The sequence below is a fragment of the Abrus precatorius genome, unplaced genomic scaffold (genome assembly GCF_003935025.1).
Source record: "Abrus precatorius isolate BTA unplaced genomic scaffold, Abrus_2018 Scaffold9, whole genome shotgun sequence".
NCBI lineage: Eukaryota > Viridiplantae > Streptophyta > Magnoliopsida > Fabales > Fabaceae > Abrus > Abrus precatorius.
This window is the reverse complement of record NW_020874439.1, coordinates 24,481,631-24,502,460: the sequence shown is the minus strand read 5'-3', so window position 1 is coordinate 24,502,460 and position 20,830 is coordinate 24,481,631. Positions and strand designations below refer to the sequence as shown.

At 29.8% G+C, this 20,830-nt stretch overlaps 2 protein-coding genes across 2 annotated transcripts; one reads left to right on the top strand and one right to left on the bottom strand.

The window, feature by feature from the left end:
• Positions 1-59: 59 nt before the first annotated feature.
• LOC113849758 (transcription factor bHLH13) lies at positions 60-2,896 on the bottom strand. Its single transcript, XM_027479898.1, has one exon. It carries the CDS (start codon positions 2,489-2,491, stop codon positions 650-652), a length of 1,842 nt encoding a protein of 613 aa, XP_027335699.1. The 5' UTR covers positions 2,492-2,896; the 3' UTR covers positions 60-649.
• Positions 2,897-19,563: 16,667 nt separating this feature from the next.
• Positions 19,564-20,381, top strand: LOC113850272 (ethylene-responsive transcription factor ERF023-like). Its single transcript, XM_027480737.1, has one exon. The coding sequence runs from the start codon at positions 19,715-19,717 to the stop codon at positions 20,273-20,275; it is 561 nt and encodes a 186-aa protein (XP_027336538.1). The 5' UTR covers positions 19,564-19,714; the 3' UTR covers positions 20,276-20,381.
• The last annotated feature ends 449 nt before the right edge of the window (positions 20,382-20,830 follow it).

Below are 20,830 nucleotides of genomic sequence, written 5' to 3'. Positions count from 1 at the left end.
AAGCTGAAAGAAAAAAATAGTGCCCGAGATCTATAAATTGCCAATGTATGTGTGTGTAAATACATATTTAAAATAAGAATGTCACCTTTCTGTTAGAGGAAACTCCTCATTAGACAAGCTGATACACTTTTACAAGAAACATGCATTCCTAGTAGGAAATAAAAGATATTATTGAGCTAGGAATGAAGACACGAAGTATCCTATATAAGAAAGGATTACAAATCTGAAATTACACTATAATATATAATATTCTAAAAAAAAGGAGAGGACATCTTTATCCCTAGAAACAAGACATTGACAAAAGCAGTAGACAAACTAACATTTTGCTGTTATGCACATAACTAAGTAGAATAAAGGAAGAAACAAAAAAGATTATGAAGCTATGTAGATTGGTTAAGCTAAACAAAACAATTGACTTTGCAGGAATAATACTTATGATAAACTGTGTATACTATAAACAAACATAAATTGGCTGCCCTACACGGTTAATAGGAGCTATTATTCTACTTCTCTAATTCCAGCTGCTTTTCTTTTAGATCCTCTTTTGTATAACAAAACTTTTGAGGATGATGTAGATATTAGGTTGTTCCCTATGTATCGTGGCTATGAACTGTTAATTGTGATTTCCATGGCTATGCTATGCACCAGATCATAATGGCTGTAAGGAGTTCGATTCTCTGGAAATTAAAGCGACCAACTTCTCCTTTGTCAGATACTCATGTCCTTGCGTTTTAATGACGAAGTTGTGCAAGACAGTATCGTTTGCAGCAGTGAGTTTTGACTCAACAACACCAATTTCTGCCTCTTTCAATGTCTGAATGACTTTTGAAACCGGGTGAACATCGATGGGGCAGCTCACATTTACAATGACTCCATCTTGTGCAGCTTGAATATCCACATCAGGAGCTCTATTATGATGATTTTCTGCTCTTGAATTGGCCTCCAATACTGATCCATCCCTAGAGGTGCTTCCAAATTGCTCTCTCTCGGACTCCATGGTCTTGAGCTTTGCTTGAAGCTCATTGATGTAAGCAATTGCATCTCCCAACAGTGATGCCTTGTCCATCTTAGAGATATTTGGCACAACAGCTCGTAAAGCATAGAAACGCTGGTTCAGCTTCTCACGCCTTTGCCTCTCTGCCTCAACATGATTAAGAGGTTCTTCCCTTCCATTAGCCGGCTTTCTTCCCCGCTTCCTTGGCCTCCGGTCATCGGCGACACTTGGTTTCTCCTCCTTGCACGAGGCCTCAACATCAGAAAGCTCAGATTCAGCAATGACCGATCCCACGGAAGGCCTTGACATGGCTCCCGAGAAATCAATTTGCATTTGCACCTGCCGTTGCTGCTGATACTTGTCATGCATGAAACCCACCCTCCCGCCATTAGCTAGCTCCGGCACATTGCTTGTAGAGGACCTAGGAGTAAAAATTTCAATAGGACCAGGCTGCCTCGCAACTCGACCTCCTCCCAAACTAGAACCATGTATACCATTTGGAAAGCTAATACTATTCCCATTGGTATGACCTCCCCATGACCTATCCTCCATTTTCCTAACAGCAAGTTTCTCCCTGAATTGATTCATACAATTCAAATCCTGCCCAAAAATCTTATGAACTCCAATTCCCTCTACTCTATTACCGTTATGACTCTCACTATTACTATTATTGTCACCAATTGCCAAACCAGAAAGAAGACCATTCTCATCTCTCTTTTCATTCACCACATCCAATGGTGCAATGGGCTTAACTGCGGAGAATGATGACTGTGCAGAAAACACAGATTTCACAACCTGCAACAACTCAAAGCTCTCTCCCACCATTCTCACAGAACCCATCTCCACCACACCCAAGTCAGTAGGGACCAAAACAATTGTCTGAATTCCAGCAGATTTGGCCAAAAATGACCGCACACAGTAATCAGAAGTAGATTTCAAGACATCAGAGAGCCACAAATGCTTCCCAGAAGCAAAACACTTACCTGGACCACCATGTCCACTAGGAAAAGAGAAGTACATGGAAGCAAGAAAGAACATCTCAGTATCCGTAACACGGTCCAACCCAAAAGCATAATTGTCCTCATCAGAACCCCCAAACGTTGTGTGCAGCTTCTGCAACACCCTCTTCCTCATCCTCTGCTGATTCTCATCCTCAACACAAAGGTTCAACACCCCTCTCACTCCTCCACCTTCTTCTCCCTCCCTTGGCTCCCTACAACACCCATCTCCCCAACCCAAAACCCATTCACCATACTTGGACTGCGAAATTTGCCAAAAGATCGCATAGTTCCAACTGAAGTTAGACACGTTGGGGCGTTCCACAAGATCCGAAAGCTTGTTTTGCAGATTCTCGCCACTCCCAAACGCCATTAACAAATTCTCATTCGAAACCGAATTCACAACCAAGTAATCAAAAGCACTACTTCCGAGAACCTCCACCACCATCGCTTTCTCATCTTCATTCCACAACCCTCCCAACCCCACCTCAACCTTCATCTCCAAAACCCAGAAGTAAAAAAAATCTCAACTTTTTCAAAACCCAAATCCAGAAACCTCAAATGAAGCCCCCACACAACACCGCCAACCGCAGATCTCACGAATTGCAACCGGAAAATCAACAAAATCTAAAAGGGACCAAAAGGGTATACAACAGACCGTGACTGAAGCTACAACAATGGCGAAACGAACATTATGAGCTAACTGAGTGTTCAAGTAATGAAAAGGGTGTCTCCGAGGAGAAACATGTTTGTATTTCACAAAATAATAAACGAAGGAAGAAAAAAAAGGTTTTCCTTCTTCCTCGCGCCAATATAGGAAACAGCGAATGAACGAAAAAGGGTTGGGACTTAAAAACTTGAGAAAGAAAGACAAGTGTGTGAACAATGAACAATGCCGCTTACGTTCTCTAACTCCGAACTTCTTTCTTTGTTTCTAAGTTGTAACTGCAAAGTGCAAAAGAACCAACTATGGTTTTAACTAACTGTGGTTAAAAGTTAACCAGGGTTACTTGGTTGGAAGTTGAGAGGTAGTGCTTTTGGTTGTTTGCTCCTATCCATGACCCATCTACTAGTCTCCTGCTGCAGCCCTCCAAAACATTAAAATAATAATTTAAAAAAACTACTAATTACTACTTTTATTTTTTATAAAAAATAATTCATTCATTCATCATATTAACGATAATACTTACATAATATAAATTATATTTTATTTTAAAATTATGTATAATATTAAATGAGTGGAGAAATGAATAATTGTTTTGTGAACATAAAATTTATAATAAAATAAAGATCTTAGAAAATTAAAAACCAATCATATCTTAATATATTTATGTTTTTATAATTGTTTTATTAAATTCAGTCTTTCTTAAATTACGAAAATAACTAAATAGTAATAGCAAAAAAAAATATCTAAATAGTATAATTTTATATTTATTCTAAAAATGTTTATAATAATAACTGTTTCTTTATCGTAAAATTTATAGTAAACTAAAGATATAAAAATTTTAACAATCGACGTATTTAAAAATACATTTATGTTTTGTGTAATTATTTTATTCAATTTAACAATAGTGAGAATCTATTAAAATAAAACATTTATTGTATTTTGAACATGATATTTTTTTAATAATATAATATTTTGTCTCAAATATAAAATTATGTTAACTATTTTACAGCAATTTAAAAATATGATTAACTTCATTAACGATATTAAATTTATCAATAATGATGTATATTTTTAAATTACTCTTAAAATTAGTAATACCAGTTATTTATATAATTAATTACTCTATCTCTGATCAAATAATTATAAAAAAAAAAATTAACACCAAAAACAACATATAAGAAATCTTATGAAAAGAACTATAATAAACTCTTAAAAAAAATAATTTAGAAATCCGATACAATAAAAATTTATCACTACTATTATTAATCATTTAAAAGTAACATTAAAAGTTAAGATTAATAAACTTATTTTTATGATTATGATTAATGAAATGCTTTTGAGTAATTTTATAAAAAAAAAAAAAAGCAAAGAGAAAATAGTTTTAAAGTCAAAGATTTAATTTGGAAAGATATTTAAATGGGCATGTGCAAATAAAGAAGCAGAAGGAAAGAAGTGGTGTTTATATTTCTTAGTGTATAAGTAGATGGATAAACGATAAAGACAAGCTAACCTTCAAGTTTAAGGGATAATTATATAAAATTAATGATACTCGTGCTAAATAGTGACACGCAATAACTCACATGTGACTCAACAGTTTTTAACCTCTAAATCACCCAAATTCGTGTCTGCATGTTAAAGCAATAACATTTCGTTTTGCTAAATCAAAACATATCTATCTATGACTGCAATTTTTAGACAACAACCTATCAAAGCATTCTTAATTATTAACTAATAAAATTATAAAAAAAAATATGATTCTCAATTTTTTTAATCTTCAATTAAGATTTTCTTTTATATTTTTATAATTTTCAATAAACTGTATACACGATTTCCGTAATTTTCCTTGTCTTTTTTATATTTTATTTCCATTTTTTAAAAAATGAATTTATGAAATTGTCTGCTGTTCAGGGAAAATGACTTGACGCCCCTACAAGATCTGCAAGTAGATTTGTCTTCACCAATAGTTTGACATGCAAAGTTAATTTTTAAAAAATAAGTATAAATCATCATACATGTTTCTTTTTCTAATCCTCTTACTTGGTAATAAAAATACATTGAATTTTATATTTCAAAGGTATTAAACATAGTTAATATATTTTTTATTTTTTATTTATCTATTAAAAGAATAATACAGGAATTAAAAATATAATTAATATCATCGTTTATATTGACGTTGATTTTAACTTTCTAATATGATATTATTATTATTTAGTTCTGAAAAGTATGTAAAATATTTGAATAAAGGTAAAAATATATTAAAAGATAATAGCGGTAAAAATATAGTATTATCTTAAATTTTCAAACGAATATATAGTGAAAGTATTTTTTAAACGAATAAAATATTAAAGTAATTGTTAACTAGTATCGTGGAAAAGATACCACGTTGCTCATAATTAATAGATTCAAATATTAATAATTAATCATTTCATTCATTTCCGTTTATCAACACGTTCTTTAAAGACAATATATTTGTTAAAAATGAGTGGATAAACATAAATTATTTAATAAAAACAGAAATATAAAAAAATAGGAGCAGTACTTCATTAATGTATTGGTAAATTATTAATACTTTTTGTTTTTGCTAAACATCAACATTAATTATCTTTAATTATTGATTTTAAAAACACAATTTTTCCCATTAAACAAAGTGTTACCAACTCACTTTCTTGTAATTTCCAATGGAATGTTATCATGATTTTTAATTAATGTTTTCTATTCATTAACACAAACATGTAAAATTAAAATGCATAAACAATTAATTTAAAATTGCAAAATACTTAACTTAAAACCAACAATATTTTTATTTATTTTGTAAATATCTTCTGACATTTGGTCGCATGAACTGAATCCAATTCACATTCTCCATAGAACTCGTGAACGTATTTGGAATTAATTTGAGTGGAAGGGATCATTATCCTTTGAGCATCCCTCTGTTTATTTCACATGCTTTGTTACTATCGTACGGTGCAACGACAAAGGTTATCTAATCAGCAAGAAAGTTAAAGGGGAAGAAAGCACAATCAAATTCGCTTAATCATTAATTTGTGGAATCATGGCGTTCAAAGTTAACAAAAAAGATTCCTAGGAACCAAACATATTTTGATTTGTTTGAGGTTTCAGCCTTAATTAATTTGCTAAAGATAAAGTACTTCTCTCCCTCAGAGCCTTAGTGCAACATTATGGTGGAACAAATTGGAGTGGAAGCAAACAATATAAAAAGTGATTCTAACACACAGTGATACATAGATTGCTCATAACATGGCACCAGATTTGTATCTTAAAAAGTTGCGTTACTATACAATCAACAACAGTGTCAAGAGTTAGTGGAAGCCAAAAAAAGTTGTTTTAGAACTCTTAATTAAAGTTAATTATCCAACTCTGATTTATCTGGATTGTTTCACGATGGATTATAATAGGGAGAAAGGAAAAAGTAAACTACACTATGTTTTTAATTTAATAAATCTAAACCCTTAAAAAAGTATTTTAAATAAAGCATGAAACTTTGTTTTCAAAATTGACCCTTTGTTGGATTTGTAACTGTATGGGGTGTAGTTTATATTTTTTTCACTATAGAAAATCTAATTTCTAAAAACCAAAAAATAATGAAAAAAGTAAAAGGCATCGACGATTTGAAGAATTCTTTAAAATAAGGTAAATTAAGCATATATTTTTTTAAGTATGTCTAAAATTATATAATAAAAATTTATATATAATTTCTTTGTTAAAAAACAGAAAATTGAATACATTCATATTGTTATACATTATAATTTTAATAAAAAAATTCTTATTTTTAAATTTGTTACCATCAATAAGAAAGTAGAATGTTCCACGGGGAATGGCAATACAACGCATGTTTTATTGCCGCTCTAGCGAATAAGATTTGAATTGAACAAAGTAAAGTTTTTAATAAATAAACCTTTTCTAATTAATATTTTAAAAAATTATAAAAAGAATTAAAATTATATTAAAAATTATCATAAAAATTTTAATAAAGATTTGAACTTTTTTAATGTCTAAAACATCAATCAACGTATATGCAACGCTGGGGAAGACATGGGGGGTCGTGGACACGCGTTTTCGGGGTTCGAAACAAACACGTTTTCGCACATCACACGCCTTCAACGTTTCCGTTAGAAGTCCACGTGTCGGATTCTGGTGCATCCTCGATCCTGCCAAAAAAAACACACCTGAAGGAAGAGAGATGCACGTGATCATCACGTGAACCAGGTTGGACTTTGGCGGAAAGAGCACGTGAAGTGCATTTCAACGTCATATGCCTCCCCAATCATACTTTTTGCCCATTTATACTTTGCATTGCCAAATTTAGGTTTAAATTATGTTGTAATTTTTTAAATTTAAATCGTATTATTTTTTAAAATAAATACATGTAGTTTAGTAAAAAAAATTATCAATACACTTTTTTAAAAGAAAATATTTTTGAATCTTTACAGAATATTTATAACCATTATTTTAATCATTAAATATAAAGTATTAAATATTTGAAAATTAAAAGATACTAAATATATTTTTATTTATAAAATAAAAAATAAAACATTACTATATCAATAATTTTTTAATTAAATGTGAATAACTCGCTCTTTTTTACAGCATAAAATTGATTAAATAAATTTTATCACTCTTAATATAAAAAATCATATACATACCAATGTATTTAAAACACAATTATTTTATTGACTATGCTAAATTTGTTTCTTATGAAGTCAGTAAAATTGCGACCCGGTTGGTCTATAGTTTTGACACAGGAAAAGAATTATTTATTCATCTTTTTTTATTATCATTCTTCATTACATGACACGTCACATCAAAAAAAAAATTTCCAATAATTTTGATTTTCTTTCTTCTTTGTTTTGGTATATATACCCATAAGATATCAAGATTTCATTATCTAGAAACGAATGATTCGTTTAGTTATTATTAAAATTTCTAGAACTGTAACAATTTTTCATCTGATTTTATTTCATTTATTATATCAAATTTTAATATTTAAATATTTTATTGACAAACATAACTACAAATATAAATTTAGATAAGATTTTACATATATACTTAAAATTCTTCTTTCAGACAAATAAAAAATATATAATTAATTTTGAATAAAAATAACTTTAATTTAAATGTCATTTGATAATTAAATATGTCACATTCGCTTTCAAAAAATTATCATTTTTACTAATTGAGCTTTTGACGTGATTATTCAATTTTTTGTTATTATTTTTTAATAAAATTTTAGCTTAATAAATAAAATGAATAATAAAAAAAGAAGTTATAAACTAATGTGACATTTTAAAAATCTTAAAGACTAAACTATTGAATTCAAATTCCTTCGAAAACTAAAGTAATTTTTTTTAATAATTCTAAAGAAAATAATAAGAAGTAAATTTTTATCATAACATGAATAAGGCTAATTCAAATTAATTTTTTATCATAATAATTAGTAAACTAATAATTTTTAAAATATGTATGTCAATATTAAATGACAATTAATATCAAACAAAAAGATTACCTGTCTTATAATTAAACCTACAAACAAAAAATATTTTAAAAGAACAAAATCTCTTTATATTACGAGTAATACTGAAAACACTTTAACATTGGTTTAATGAAGCCAAGGTTCAGATACTGGATTGAAGCTACAATGGTGGCTTCAAATGATTGGAGCTCTGTGCCTAATCAACAACTATGGGGTGTGGAAATGCAAGATTAGGGTTATGGTATTCATGGACACTATTCCCTCTCTTGTTGTTGAGAGTGTCATGTCACCACACGTTAATGTGGTTTTTCTCTCTTATTACTCGTTTCACACCATTTTGGCCTCACTTGTTTATTGATGCTTATACATTTCTTTTCAGAGAGGGAGAATAAGGACATCCAATTTCCTTAAACCAACTTGCTTTAAAATAAAGTTTTCTTATTATAAAATGTTTTTTTAATTGATGCTTTATTTGCTTCTTTATAATTGTTCATGAAAAATTAACACTTAAATTAATAAATATAATTAGTATTGTTATTTATATTACAATTGTTGTTAATATCTCAATTCGACCTTATTGTTAATTTATCTTTCATTTGTGGCAAGTGTATATAATTAAAAATTAAATAAAAATAAGAACATTGTTGAAAAGACAGTAATTAATACGATTTTAAACTTTTAACTAGACTAATAAGTAAAAACATATTTAGCAAAAATAAAAAGATAAATATGAAGAAAGCAATAGAATTTAGGTTTTGATAACTATAATAAACAAATAAATATTTTTTATTAAAAATTATAATACTTAATGTTATCAATATATTAAATTTATGATATCTTATATTTTTATTATATATATATATATATATATATATATATATTATTAGATATGCATTAAAAATAATTGTTATAGTTATGGATGCTAAAGTAAACGAGTTGATCGGAATTCATCAAACTAGCTTTTGACGTGTAGGGATGCTACAGAACAGGAAACATCGAGAGATGCATTTGTTTTATCTGTTTATTTCAATTATAATGTGAAAGCTGCAAAAAAATTTGTGCTTTAGAATGTGAAACTTTAGAAGTAGTTTTGTGAACAAGTCAACATCAACGCGGTTTCATAATTGTGATTTTGAATTTCTAATTGACACTAATGTATGAATATTATTCCGTTCGTCGCTGTCATTGCATGAGAACACGTAATTGAATAAAAATATCAATTAATTAATAATTTACGATAAGAAGAGAGAGTTGATTATACAATCTAAAACATTCTGCACTCTTGTTCACACTTCACGGGTAACACTATTCTTTTTATTATCATCTCTTGCAAAAATCCTTGTTTAGTTCTCTAAGCAACGTCTTTTCAGCTATTAGCATCGTTGCTGCATGAAACATCCATTATTGTCAGTGTGATTACAATAATCTTTCACCAACTTGTGTTCAGACTCGCCCCTCAGTTTGGTCTTGTTTATGTCTTTTGAATTAAACTCACAATGTGATTATGGATTTTTATTCTTAAGAGTAATATTGGTAATACACTCTCTAACATACTCTTTGTAACACATTTTTGTTAAATTTTTTTAAAAACTACAAACATTATATAAGTACTGTATTTTACTTCTAAATTAATGTTTTTTTCTTGTACTCTTTTAAATTTTAATAAATTTTAGTTAATAATAAAAAAAATATGTTGTTAGCATTCTTCTATTCTTAATTATTGGCTAAATTTATTAAAAACTAAGTGTAGAGCTAGAATGTGTTTAGCAATGTATTTTTTATGCAATATTTTCTGAGTTAGGACTTGGGCTTGCCAAAAGATATTGGGCTCTTATTAGGCAGCCCTGTAGTTTTGCTGGTCTCCTAAAAGGTTTTGTCCATTTAGACCCAAAAAAGGATACCCACAATATGGGCTTCAGTGGTATTGTAATGGGTGGAGCATATTCACATACCATAAAATTGGCTATAGCATAACCTCCACAACACTTTCCGATTCATTCGTCTATGGACTTGCAAGCCCAAAAACGAAAAGACTACGGGCTTGCTTGTTTAACAAATCCAATGATTTTTACACAGCTTTCAATGCACATTGAAAAAAAAAACAATAAACTTTCAATGCACAATCACGTCTTATTTCCCAGTGACTAAATTCCTTTTCAAACGCTGATAAAAAAAAACCATTTTAAACGAACTATGTGTTTGATTTCACGTTGATTCAGCACGTTAACGCAAATGTTTAATTTTATAGCATCCACTGAACACGCGCTTATTTAGTAATTAATGCAATCTTTTATTCAATTCGTTACGGATCTCATTTTGAAATTTCAATTTAAATGTTTATAAAATTAACGTTCACTCATATTTATACAATTACATATTTATAAACTTGTAATACTATTTTTTTCATGTTTTTGCTTTTAAGGTTCTTCTTGCTATTATTTTTTATTTTAGTTTATTTATAAGTATATTTTTTAGATTAGTTTAAAGTTATTCTTATGCCTATCATATCTTTATATATAAATTTTATATAAGAATAAACTTTAATTAAACAGAATACAGAGTACGTGATAAGATTGTGTTGCAACATTAATCACAAATTGTATTTGATAATAATAAAATGTATTTATAAATAAACTTTCTATTTTCACTATAAGTTTTAGAATAGATAATAAAATAGTGTTGTCACGTTAAAAATAGTAGAGGTTTTATTTAGCGTTGACACATTACTAAATCATCTTCACGTGGACAGCTAAGAATTTAAACGTTGACAGTGTATTTTTAACATCGTGTGACAAACTTGTACTAAATGAAAATATTCCATTTGATAAAACAAATGTTAGAGGGGGGAAAAAAAACACATAATATTTAAGATAAGGACCCTTCTTGGATTCTGTGCCCTAGATTCTTGGTACAAAATGAACAGTTAAAAAGAGTAAACTTAGTAGGGTATCATTGTGATGCTGTCCAATGAAAGGACTTTAGTTATACACTTGTGAGCATTTGAATCACAGAATGTGCTGTTGAATGCATGTTGTGTGTGCGTAGCCCAACAACGTTGTATTAAAATAAATGTTACCCATTGAATAAAGATGGAGTAATGGAGGTTGGTTTAGTTTGAATGAGGGAAACTTAAATTTGATTTTTATTTTTATTATATTTTCTGTTTTTAAATATATATGAAAACTATTAGAAACAACTTTTTATTATTATTTTATGTATAAAACTTTAAAAACATAAAATAGAATCAAAATAAGATAACAATTTGATAATTAAAATTAAAAACATTAAATTATTTATAAATTAAATGGCCCTCTAGGTTTTTACATCAACATTTCGTACGAAAAATCTTTTAGGACCAATGCTTAGTTGGGAATGGTCCATTTTTGGAACGGTCATTATTCAACACTCCTTTGGAATGGGCGTAAATAATTCAAACACAACGTATTAAGTATATACTTAGTATGTGGAAAAACAATTAATAGACAAATTGATGGTTTTTTTTTTTTTTTAATCTTATATAGGCTATAATTATACGGGTCAAAATATGAATTTTTTAATTTGTATAATAAGATGATATTTTAAACTATTTCTTTATTTGTATAACAATTTGAATTGTACTAAAATAAGATGAGTTGTTTTCTAAAATATATGATTGCACTATAAAAACAATCCATGTACTAACGGAAAAAAAAAAGGTTAGACAATAAGATTATTTATTTTGATATAATATTTATCTAATGGAAACTAAACAGTTAAAATAATTGTATTAGATCTATATTAATAGTGTGATGCATTATATTAATAATACGATGTTTTAATAATATCAATATATTCTTATGTCAATTAAATTATTTTTTTTAATATAATGAATTATATTATAAGCCCACAATGTCTATTATTTAATTCAAAATTTGAATTTACATATATACTTATTAATTTGTATTTTAATTTTATAATATTAAAAAATATATTTTATTATTATCAATTCAATCACAATTCCAACATTCAATCATAACTAAAAAGTTTACTGATTTAAAGGTTCATCATTCAGATTTAAATATATATTTTCTTTAATTTACGTGAGAATTCTACATTTAATTTTTTTAAATAAAAATTGGTTTATTTAAGTAAATTTTTTATCTCTCACTTAAACAAACCTTAATAATTCTAAGTAAAAATTGAAAAAAAAATTCATCAATTAAATATATTAACTTGTTTAAGCGAAGAATTTTTTGTTTAAGCAAACATTGAATCGCTTAAACATATTACAAATATCTTAAGTGAGAGTAATTTAGTTTAAGTGAGACAATAATAACTTAAGTGAATTATGTGTGCTTTAATATTGTCCTGCTTAAGTAAATAACATATATTTGAAAAAATATATAACAAAGTTACATCATCAAACATAAAGTAAAACTTTGAAGGGAATTACATAGTTGAAAATAATACAAAACATGAGTAAATACAATAAAATTTAAAAAAATGAAATATTTATATTATATATTATATAGAAAATCGATAATGAAATTGTTTACATGAGATATTCTTAAAACAAAATACATTGTGAAACTAAATTAATTATAAACAAAAATTAGAAATAAAACAAGGAAAAACTAAAATTATGGTTATTGTCCAAAAACATAACTTGATCCTCTTCCATGTGATCTCTTTTCATACCATGGTCTTCTTTATTACCCTAATCCTTTTCAACTTATTCTATTACCCTTTGATTAGTATGGCCATCATCATCATTATCAGCATCATTAGTAGCATGTTGTTGCCTTTGTCCTTCTTCATGTTTAGCCTCCTTTTTATATTGGTGGGGGTCATTTGGGATTAGAGTGGTGTGTCTAAGTCACAAGACATGCTGCAAATTTTTTAAGCGTGGGTCAAGGAAATGTTGAAGTATCTTCTTAGTGTAAGATAAAGTGGTAGAATGACTAATTGAGTTGTGTGTATAGTCAATAGTTCGCTGTTAGCTGGTGGTGGATGTATGTATAAGCGTGATAACATTAATCTGCTGGTGTATTTGAGTCAGATATTGGATTAGGCGACACTACATAGGTATTGTGTTAGGGATAAACAACAATGTTGTCGGTAGTATTGATGAAGAAGGCTTAGAAGCTTTATGTTCCTACTCCGATTGGTTGATGCAACAATTGTTGATGAATTGGACATTGATGGACCTTTTTAACTTAAACACTTTGGGTAGCACAAAGAGCAGCGATAAATTTTAGGAATCTAAAAAATTATGTGCAGAAAGGGAGAGATTTGACATTATAACTGGTAAATATCAAAATTATTATTACAATGTCAACTGTTATCCTCTCGATAATATTGTAGATGAGGTACGCTCAAGGCATGCACATATTTAACATGTGAATGGTTGAATCAATGTTAGCAAATAAAAATAAGGTCAAGATTTGTATCAACGTCTTCATTGTATTTGGCTTAAATGAATTTGGTGCACTTAAACGAATTATTGTAGAAATGAAAAATCCACTACATTCACAACTAGGATGCACTTAAGTCCAGACAAATATATTAAAATCCTAAATCCTAACCATCAAATACCCAAAGCTTAGCTAGTTTCACAAGAAACATACAACTCTAACCATTAAATCACAATGCCTTAGTAGTTTAATAAACCTTTAACTCATAAAGTAAAAGAAAGCACCAATGCATTTGAGAAGAAGGAGAATGTATTTAGAGCAAGGATTGTTAAGAAGATGGGCTTAGGAGTCGACTTTTTAGATTGAAGTAACAAGTATGACAAAAACTTGGAGAAAGAAAAGAAGAATTTTTTTTAATATACGGAATGTGAATGAAGCAATTCAATTTTTTAAACTCCTCTAATGCACTGCAATATAAAATTGCCTGAGCGAGTGTGATTCACTTAAGTAGCTTTAAATTTTAAAGCAAATAATATTATTTAAGCAAGTTAGAATATAAAAAATGACTAAAGTTATTTAAGTAAACTAAAATCACTTTAATGATTAAATATTCTCAATTCTCAAAACGAATCTATTAGCTTAAACAAATTTTGCTTAAATGCACAATTTATTATTTATTTATTTGAGTAAAAAATATTAACTTAAGCTATTACTTCTCGCTCAAATGAATTGCTTATTTTTTTACATGAAAAATGTATAAATTTAAAGAAAATATATATGATAAATGTACTTTTGAAAAGAAGAAACACGCTTCAGAAGTAGAGGATAAAAACATGATCTTCAAACATCGAATTGAAGGCCATTTTCCATACTTTCAGCGTACAATTAGCAAAACCCTTATGATTATGCCATGCTTATTGAGACTTGCCAAATGCTATGGCTAGCTTTAGGTCCATATATAGGCACAGGACCACACTGTGTCTAGCCGTAGGTGTTTGTTGGGTCATTTATGAATAATTTTTTTTACTAAGTCAAAATAGTCAATTATTTGAGGGGTAAGGTTCATGTTTATTACTTGTTCTGTTTTTTCCTTTCTCTTAACGTTTAAGATTTGTGCATAATATTTTTAAAAATATTTATATTTTAATTTTTATTAAAACTATTATTTATTATTATTATACTATATTTTTTTTATTTATCATGCCGAATTAATATCTCACTCATTTATTATTTACTAAACATACATTTATTATTAAGAATGAGGTTATAAAAAAAATAAATTATTTATTGATTTTACATGATAATAAAAAAATTGAAAGTAGAGTTTTACTTTACCGTAATTCTATCTAACTTGAAGATAAATTATCTTTATATAAAAATAAGTTGAGATCCCTTTTTCAATTACGTAATTTCTTTAATGGTCATTCTCTTTTATATAAAGTTTGTTATGAGTCTTCCTTGTTTTTCTTCATTTGAATAAAATGTGAAATGAGAAACCAGTGACAAGTCCTTGTATTAATAACATTGGTACCAACTCTTCTTTAAATACCCAAGCAAACAAGTACTGTGCAGTGTGGAATTGTCAAATTTTCAAATCACAAAATAACAATGTTTCACGTCGACCTTGGTGTGGTGTGGGCCACTCCTTTTCGTTAATCATTTGGGCACAGGCAACTAACACAAACTTGGCTATTTCTCTTCTTTTTTTTTTTGGGTTGGCACTGTGTGCATCTAATTCGAAATTTAATATTAAAAACATATATTTGTAGATAATATATATATTTCCAGGGTATAATCATACGTTCTATCTTTTAAATATAATTGAATTTTTTGTTGGGGAGGGGGAGGATCCAATGTGATTTTCATTTCATTGAATCAATGATACAAATCAAGGTTCATAAGAAATATGACAGTAATTGCCCGAAAACGATAATATTAAAGAATACAATGAAACATATACACATCAATCAATAAAGCTAGGTCCATCTAAACTTACTCATTTTATTTTTATTATTCTCACATTAAAATTGTGAAACAATCTCCCTAAATTACAACTAAATTAGAAACACGTATTTTTTTAGATTTAAATAATAGTTTAAGTTGAGACGAATGGACTTATGTGGAACTAGAATTCGTTAAATTCATCTCTCAACACTTAAAGAAAATAAATGAAAAATATGTAGAATTATTTAATTAACATTAAAAGAAAAACTTCTTTGGAGGGTTTGTTTTCAGTCAGCAGCAAATTGTCCCTAGTCGAACCCTATGCTCTTCCACTAGTACTCTATTATATCATCTTCTTTGTGTATATAGTTGTATGTGATGAATAAAGATAAGATAATATCACCTATATAAAGCCTAAGATGTTTCGCCCCTCATCAACAAATAATAGTCTGTGTTGTCACTTTGCTTTTGTAAAGATTCATTTTAGTGGAGGCATGTTTTTTATTATATAAACCAGTCATTCAAATATGACAAACTCACTTTCATGTGAGTGGGTTTTACATGTCGGGTAGGATTTCAAACTCAATAAAAATATCTCATAACTAGGATTAAAGTTGATATTCATTACACACATTGATCTTAGCAGATAAAGCAAAAACACTTTTCAATATATTTTTATTTATTTATAAATTTTGTTCCTCAAGCTCTAAAATTGTGTATTGCCCATTAACGTTATTTTTTAAAAAATTATAACTGTGTAATGCATAATAAACACGCAGTTACTTATTTTCTTTCATCTTCTTTATCGTACAATCTAGAATCCATTCACTTCAAAACATAGATGATTAAGACCATGCGTTGAGTATTTTTATTCTTTAAGTTTTATCCTTTCTTTCACAGTATCTGACATAAATGGCAACTGCAGGCAACTTGTGGATATTTCAAATGATGCCAACTGAGGACCCGATTCGTTCCAAAATCTAGCTCAGAATTTAAAACTTAGTTTAAAAGAGAAAAAAGTGTCGTAACTTTGAAAAAAATATTTTGATTGTATTTGTAAATAATACGGGTTATCTTAATATTAACAAATTAAGCTTAATCCATTTTCAAAACTGTGCACCGAGCTTATCTTAATATTAACTTAATTTAGAAGAAAATTGTTTATACCGTATGAAGAATATTCTGGCTAGCTTCCTAATAGATGAATGGCCTCTTAACACACTTTCTCTCATTTACACTTGATACGTGAAATTTATAAAATTAATCATTTACCAGTTGCTCAACATTTAAATTAGATAATAACTATTCTCTTATCATTTAAACATTATTATTTTTAATACGATATAAGAGCTTACTTAATCTTAAAAATTGGGTCATCTGCAAACATTTAAATTAATAAACTTTATGTACGGATGTCTAATTCTAAATGTAAGAAGAAAGCTTTAAAATATTTTACATTAATTAAAAATACGAATAAGACCATTTCTTATGTTAAGCTTATTTGCAATGCTAAGAAAGACTGTATACGTTAGAAGAAAACGTAATCGTAATAGATTGAGATGGAAAATGAAATGTGCAGTTGAATATCATTATTTGATATTGAAGAGGTTGTCGCAAAGTAAGAATGAACAATTGGTTACAACGTCTCTCCTACGTACTGGGCATCTGTCAGAATTATGAAAAGAATAATTTTAATAAATAGAAAACACAGTGGCAAGTACACGCACAACTCTTGTTATTTGTCAAACTACACTGCACACACAGTTCTTGAGCACGTTATCCTATCTTTCACTACTTTATTAAAGTACATAAGATATCCGATCTGAGCCAGTGGCTTCAGTTTTTGTAGGGAAATTTTTAAGGTAATTTATGCAGTTTTTGTAAATTAAAAGAATATTTTATACCTTTTCATGTGAAATAATTGTTATTTAAATCTTAAAAAGTTATAAGCACCCTAATAAACACCAGTTTTTAAATCATTAAAAAAGCAGATAGGAAAATCGTATTTATATGTTTTATTTTTTTCGGGTGAATTTGGTTTGGATTCACTATAATTACTGAGATACAGTTGAAAGCGTGCCCACAATTCCAAAATTAGATATGACAAATTCGGAAGTCTTTTTCCCAATAAACGTTCGTACTGCACGCATGGATCCAGATTTTCTTGGTTATCTATGATCTACCCCAACATTGTTAAGATCAAACACATGTACGTGTCGAAAAATAATTTGGGTGTTTAAAATATGACTTTTGCTATATTTAGCCCAACTAATAATCATTTTAATATTATAAATGTTTAAACTAAACTCTAAAAACTGATGATAACAAAAACCTTAATATATAAGCTTAGTCTTTTAAAACTTTTCAATTAACGAATATACAATCAATAAAGCTTTATTTGTTGCTACGTATAACCAAATTAAAGCACAGTGGAGAAGTGTTGGTAGCATAATGTGTGGGTGTGAAAATAAAAAATAATCATTGGATGAAAAATATAAATAGAAAGAGATAAGATGGCTAATGGGATCCATAAAATAGCGATCGTTTTCAAATTCTGTATCCCCATGCTCAAAAGCTAATTGGCCAACTAGATGACATTAGGCAACAACAACGACACATGGGCTTTTTTGTTTTTGTTTGTCTATATCAAACCCATCAATCTCCATGGGCAACAAAAAGTCCACCCCACCCACCAAATGCCCAAAATAAATTGAAGCAGAAAAAGGGAACAACACTCACTCACCCTAATCTCGTGCAACCAAGTAAGAAAAGTGGCTTCCCTCAAATGGCACTTTGGTCATTCTCGTGCCACCATTGTCCATGATTTGTCTACTACCTCTTTCCTTTGAGGCCTTCACCCTTTGAGACAGTGGTGATAAATTTTGTGGGGTTCACCACGCGCCGCTTGTTGGTGTGGGTCTCACGCCCTGGTTCATTATCACTCCGGGGTCCAATTTTGTTTCCCCTAGTTTCGAAATTCACGTTTCTTTGTCATTACAACTCGCAACCTACTTGTTAAAATGTCTAAATCATTGGAGGAGATTGTTCCTTTCTCTTTTGGTTTTTGCCTTTCCAATTTTCACCCTTATTCATCTATATTTCTTCAATTAATTTTCATTTCAATGTTTGACCGGAGGAAAGTGACAATTCCAAATCACATTTCATCACTCATGATTGTGCTGTGAGTTTTCAATTTATTTAATTTGCTGGTCTAGTGTCTTGGTTTAAGTTAAAATAATCGACCCTTACTTTATTTTGGAAAGTGTTATGTCGCTTCAAGTTTAAGTTAAATGGGTTATTGGGTGTTTATTTCAAACTTTTCAGGTGTCTTCTCCAAAACTATCACCCGTGAGTTTGATGTTGTGTTTTTCAAGGCTGGTTTGATAGTCTATGTTCACTATAAAAGGAAGAAAGAGAAAAGTAGTTACTTAATGTGGATATATTTAAGCCATGATTATGGATAAAATTGATGCTTTCATTTTGAGCCAAGATTACGAACCATTTTTACAATTCTACAATTCTACAATTACTTTTAGACAAATCATTGGATAATAATTGGCATTGGACAAGTTAACACACGCAGTACCAAGTAAGGGTGTAACAATCTATTTTTTATAATACAAACATATATAAAAAGTCAAAATTAAATATATTTGTCTCACTATTATTCATGTTTAATTATTGTTAACTCCTTTCATATTCTCACTTGCCTCTTATACAATAAAATATATGATGCATTAGCAAAATTAAATGACACAACAGTCAAATTTGGTTGCAACAATCATATCTTTAAGTGTGTCCATTTGAGAATCAAAATTTCATGCTGGGAATTTTTTTAACCACGGTGAATTTTAGTGTTCCCAAAGATCAACATAAAACATTTATTATATTAAAGATTTAAAAATAGAATTAATATTAAGATTTAAAATAAAAAAGTATTGTGATTAATTATTTAAACATAACCCAAGCACTGATATATGGCATAAAAACTTGTGGTAGTGCTGCGCGTTGTGATGGTGTAAATGTGAAGGACCAATGCCATCATCTTCTTTAATTGCATGCTGGTCCTTTACGTAGAAAAATAGAATGAGTAACTTTAGTTTCTCTCTCTCTCTATCTCTACAGGGGTATTTTAGTAATTACACCTGCGCTCGCCTGTAAATGCTTATTTATAAAAGCAGAAGATAATCGCAGAGACAAAAGCCGTTGCTGATGTAAAAATTCTGAATGGAGCAACAGCCACAGAGCGCCGCCGAAGACGACTCAACCGCTACCACAAGCTCCGCCGATAAGCCCGCAGCTACACGCGGCGGCACGCGCCACCCCCTCTTCCGCGGCGTGCGTAAGCGCCGCTGGGGTAAATGGGTCTCCGAAATTCGGGAGCCGCGTAAGAAGTCGCGCATATGGCTCGGCTCCTTTCCTGCGCCGGAGATGGCGGCGAAAGCCTACGACGTCGCCGCCTACTGCCTCAAAGGCCGCAAGGCGCAGCTCAACTTTCCCGACGAGGTGCACCACTTGCCACCGCTCCCGCCGCCGTCAGCCTGCACGGCCAGAGATATTCAAGCCGCCGCGGCCAAGGCGGCGCACATGATGATGGTCAAGGTCGCCGCCTCTTCCTCGCCGGAGAAGAGCAGCATTGCTTCCGACGGCGACGGCGACGATTTTTGGGGCGAGATAGAGCTGCCGGAGCTCATGAACAGCAAGTGGTGGACTTCCTACGGCGACATCACGGTGTTGCCGGAGGTTGAGCTTCCACCGCAGCAACCTTTCACGACGGCGTGTTTATAGTGTGTAATAATAACTTATAATGCTCTTGTGCTCTCCTTTGCTTTTGTGTTCTCATCACAATAATAATTATAACTATTATGATTAGTAGTTGTAGTAATAATAATATTATTTTCACCAATTATTTTTCCTACTAATTAACTCCGCAACCTATTAATATTTGAATGTATAGACGTGCGTGTGGTTTTAATATATACTTATTAATAATTAATTTATTCCATCCCTTTGTGGTTAATAATTTATGTATAATTCAACAAGCCACAGCATATAGTAAGTGTTGGAACTTTGGTTTTTGATTTCTGGAAGCTAAACCGAATATATTGGGTTAAGTTATCCATCTCTTTCACTCAGGATTTTGAAGCTGATTCTACGTTTAATTTGACAAAAGGGTTTTTGTAATTAATTCATAAATGATAATGATATTAGAACCAATTTCCCCACCTTTTCCTTCTTTTACATACTAGGAAATGGGTTCTTGATTAAAAAAATGAAGAGAGATGACATGGTTTAGGTTGAATCACAATTATAGATAAGGAGGGATTGGAATGAACTTGTTTA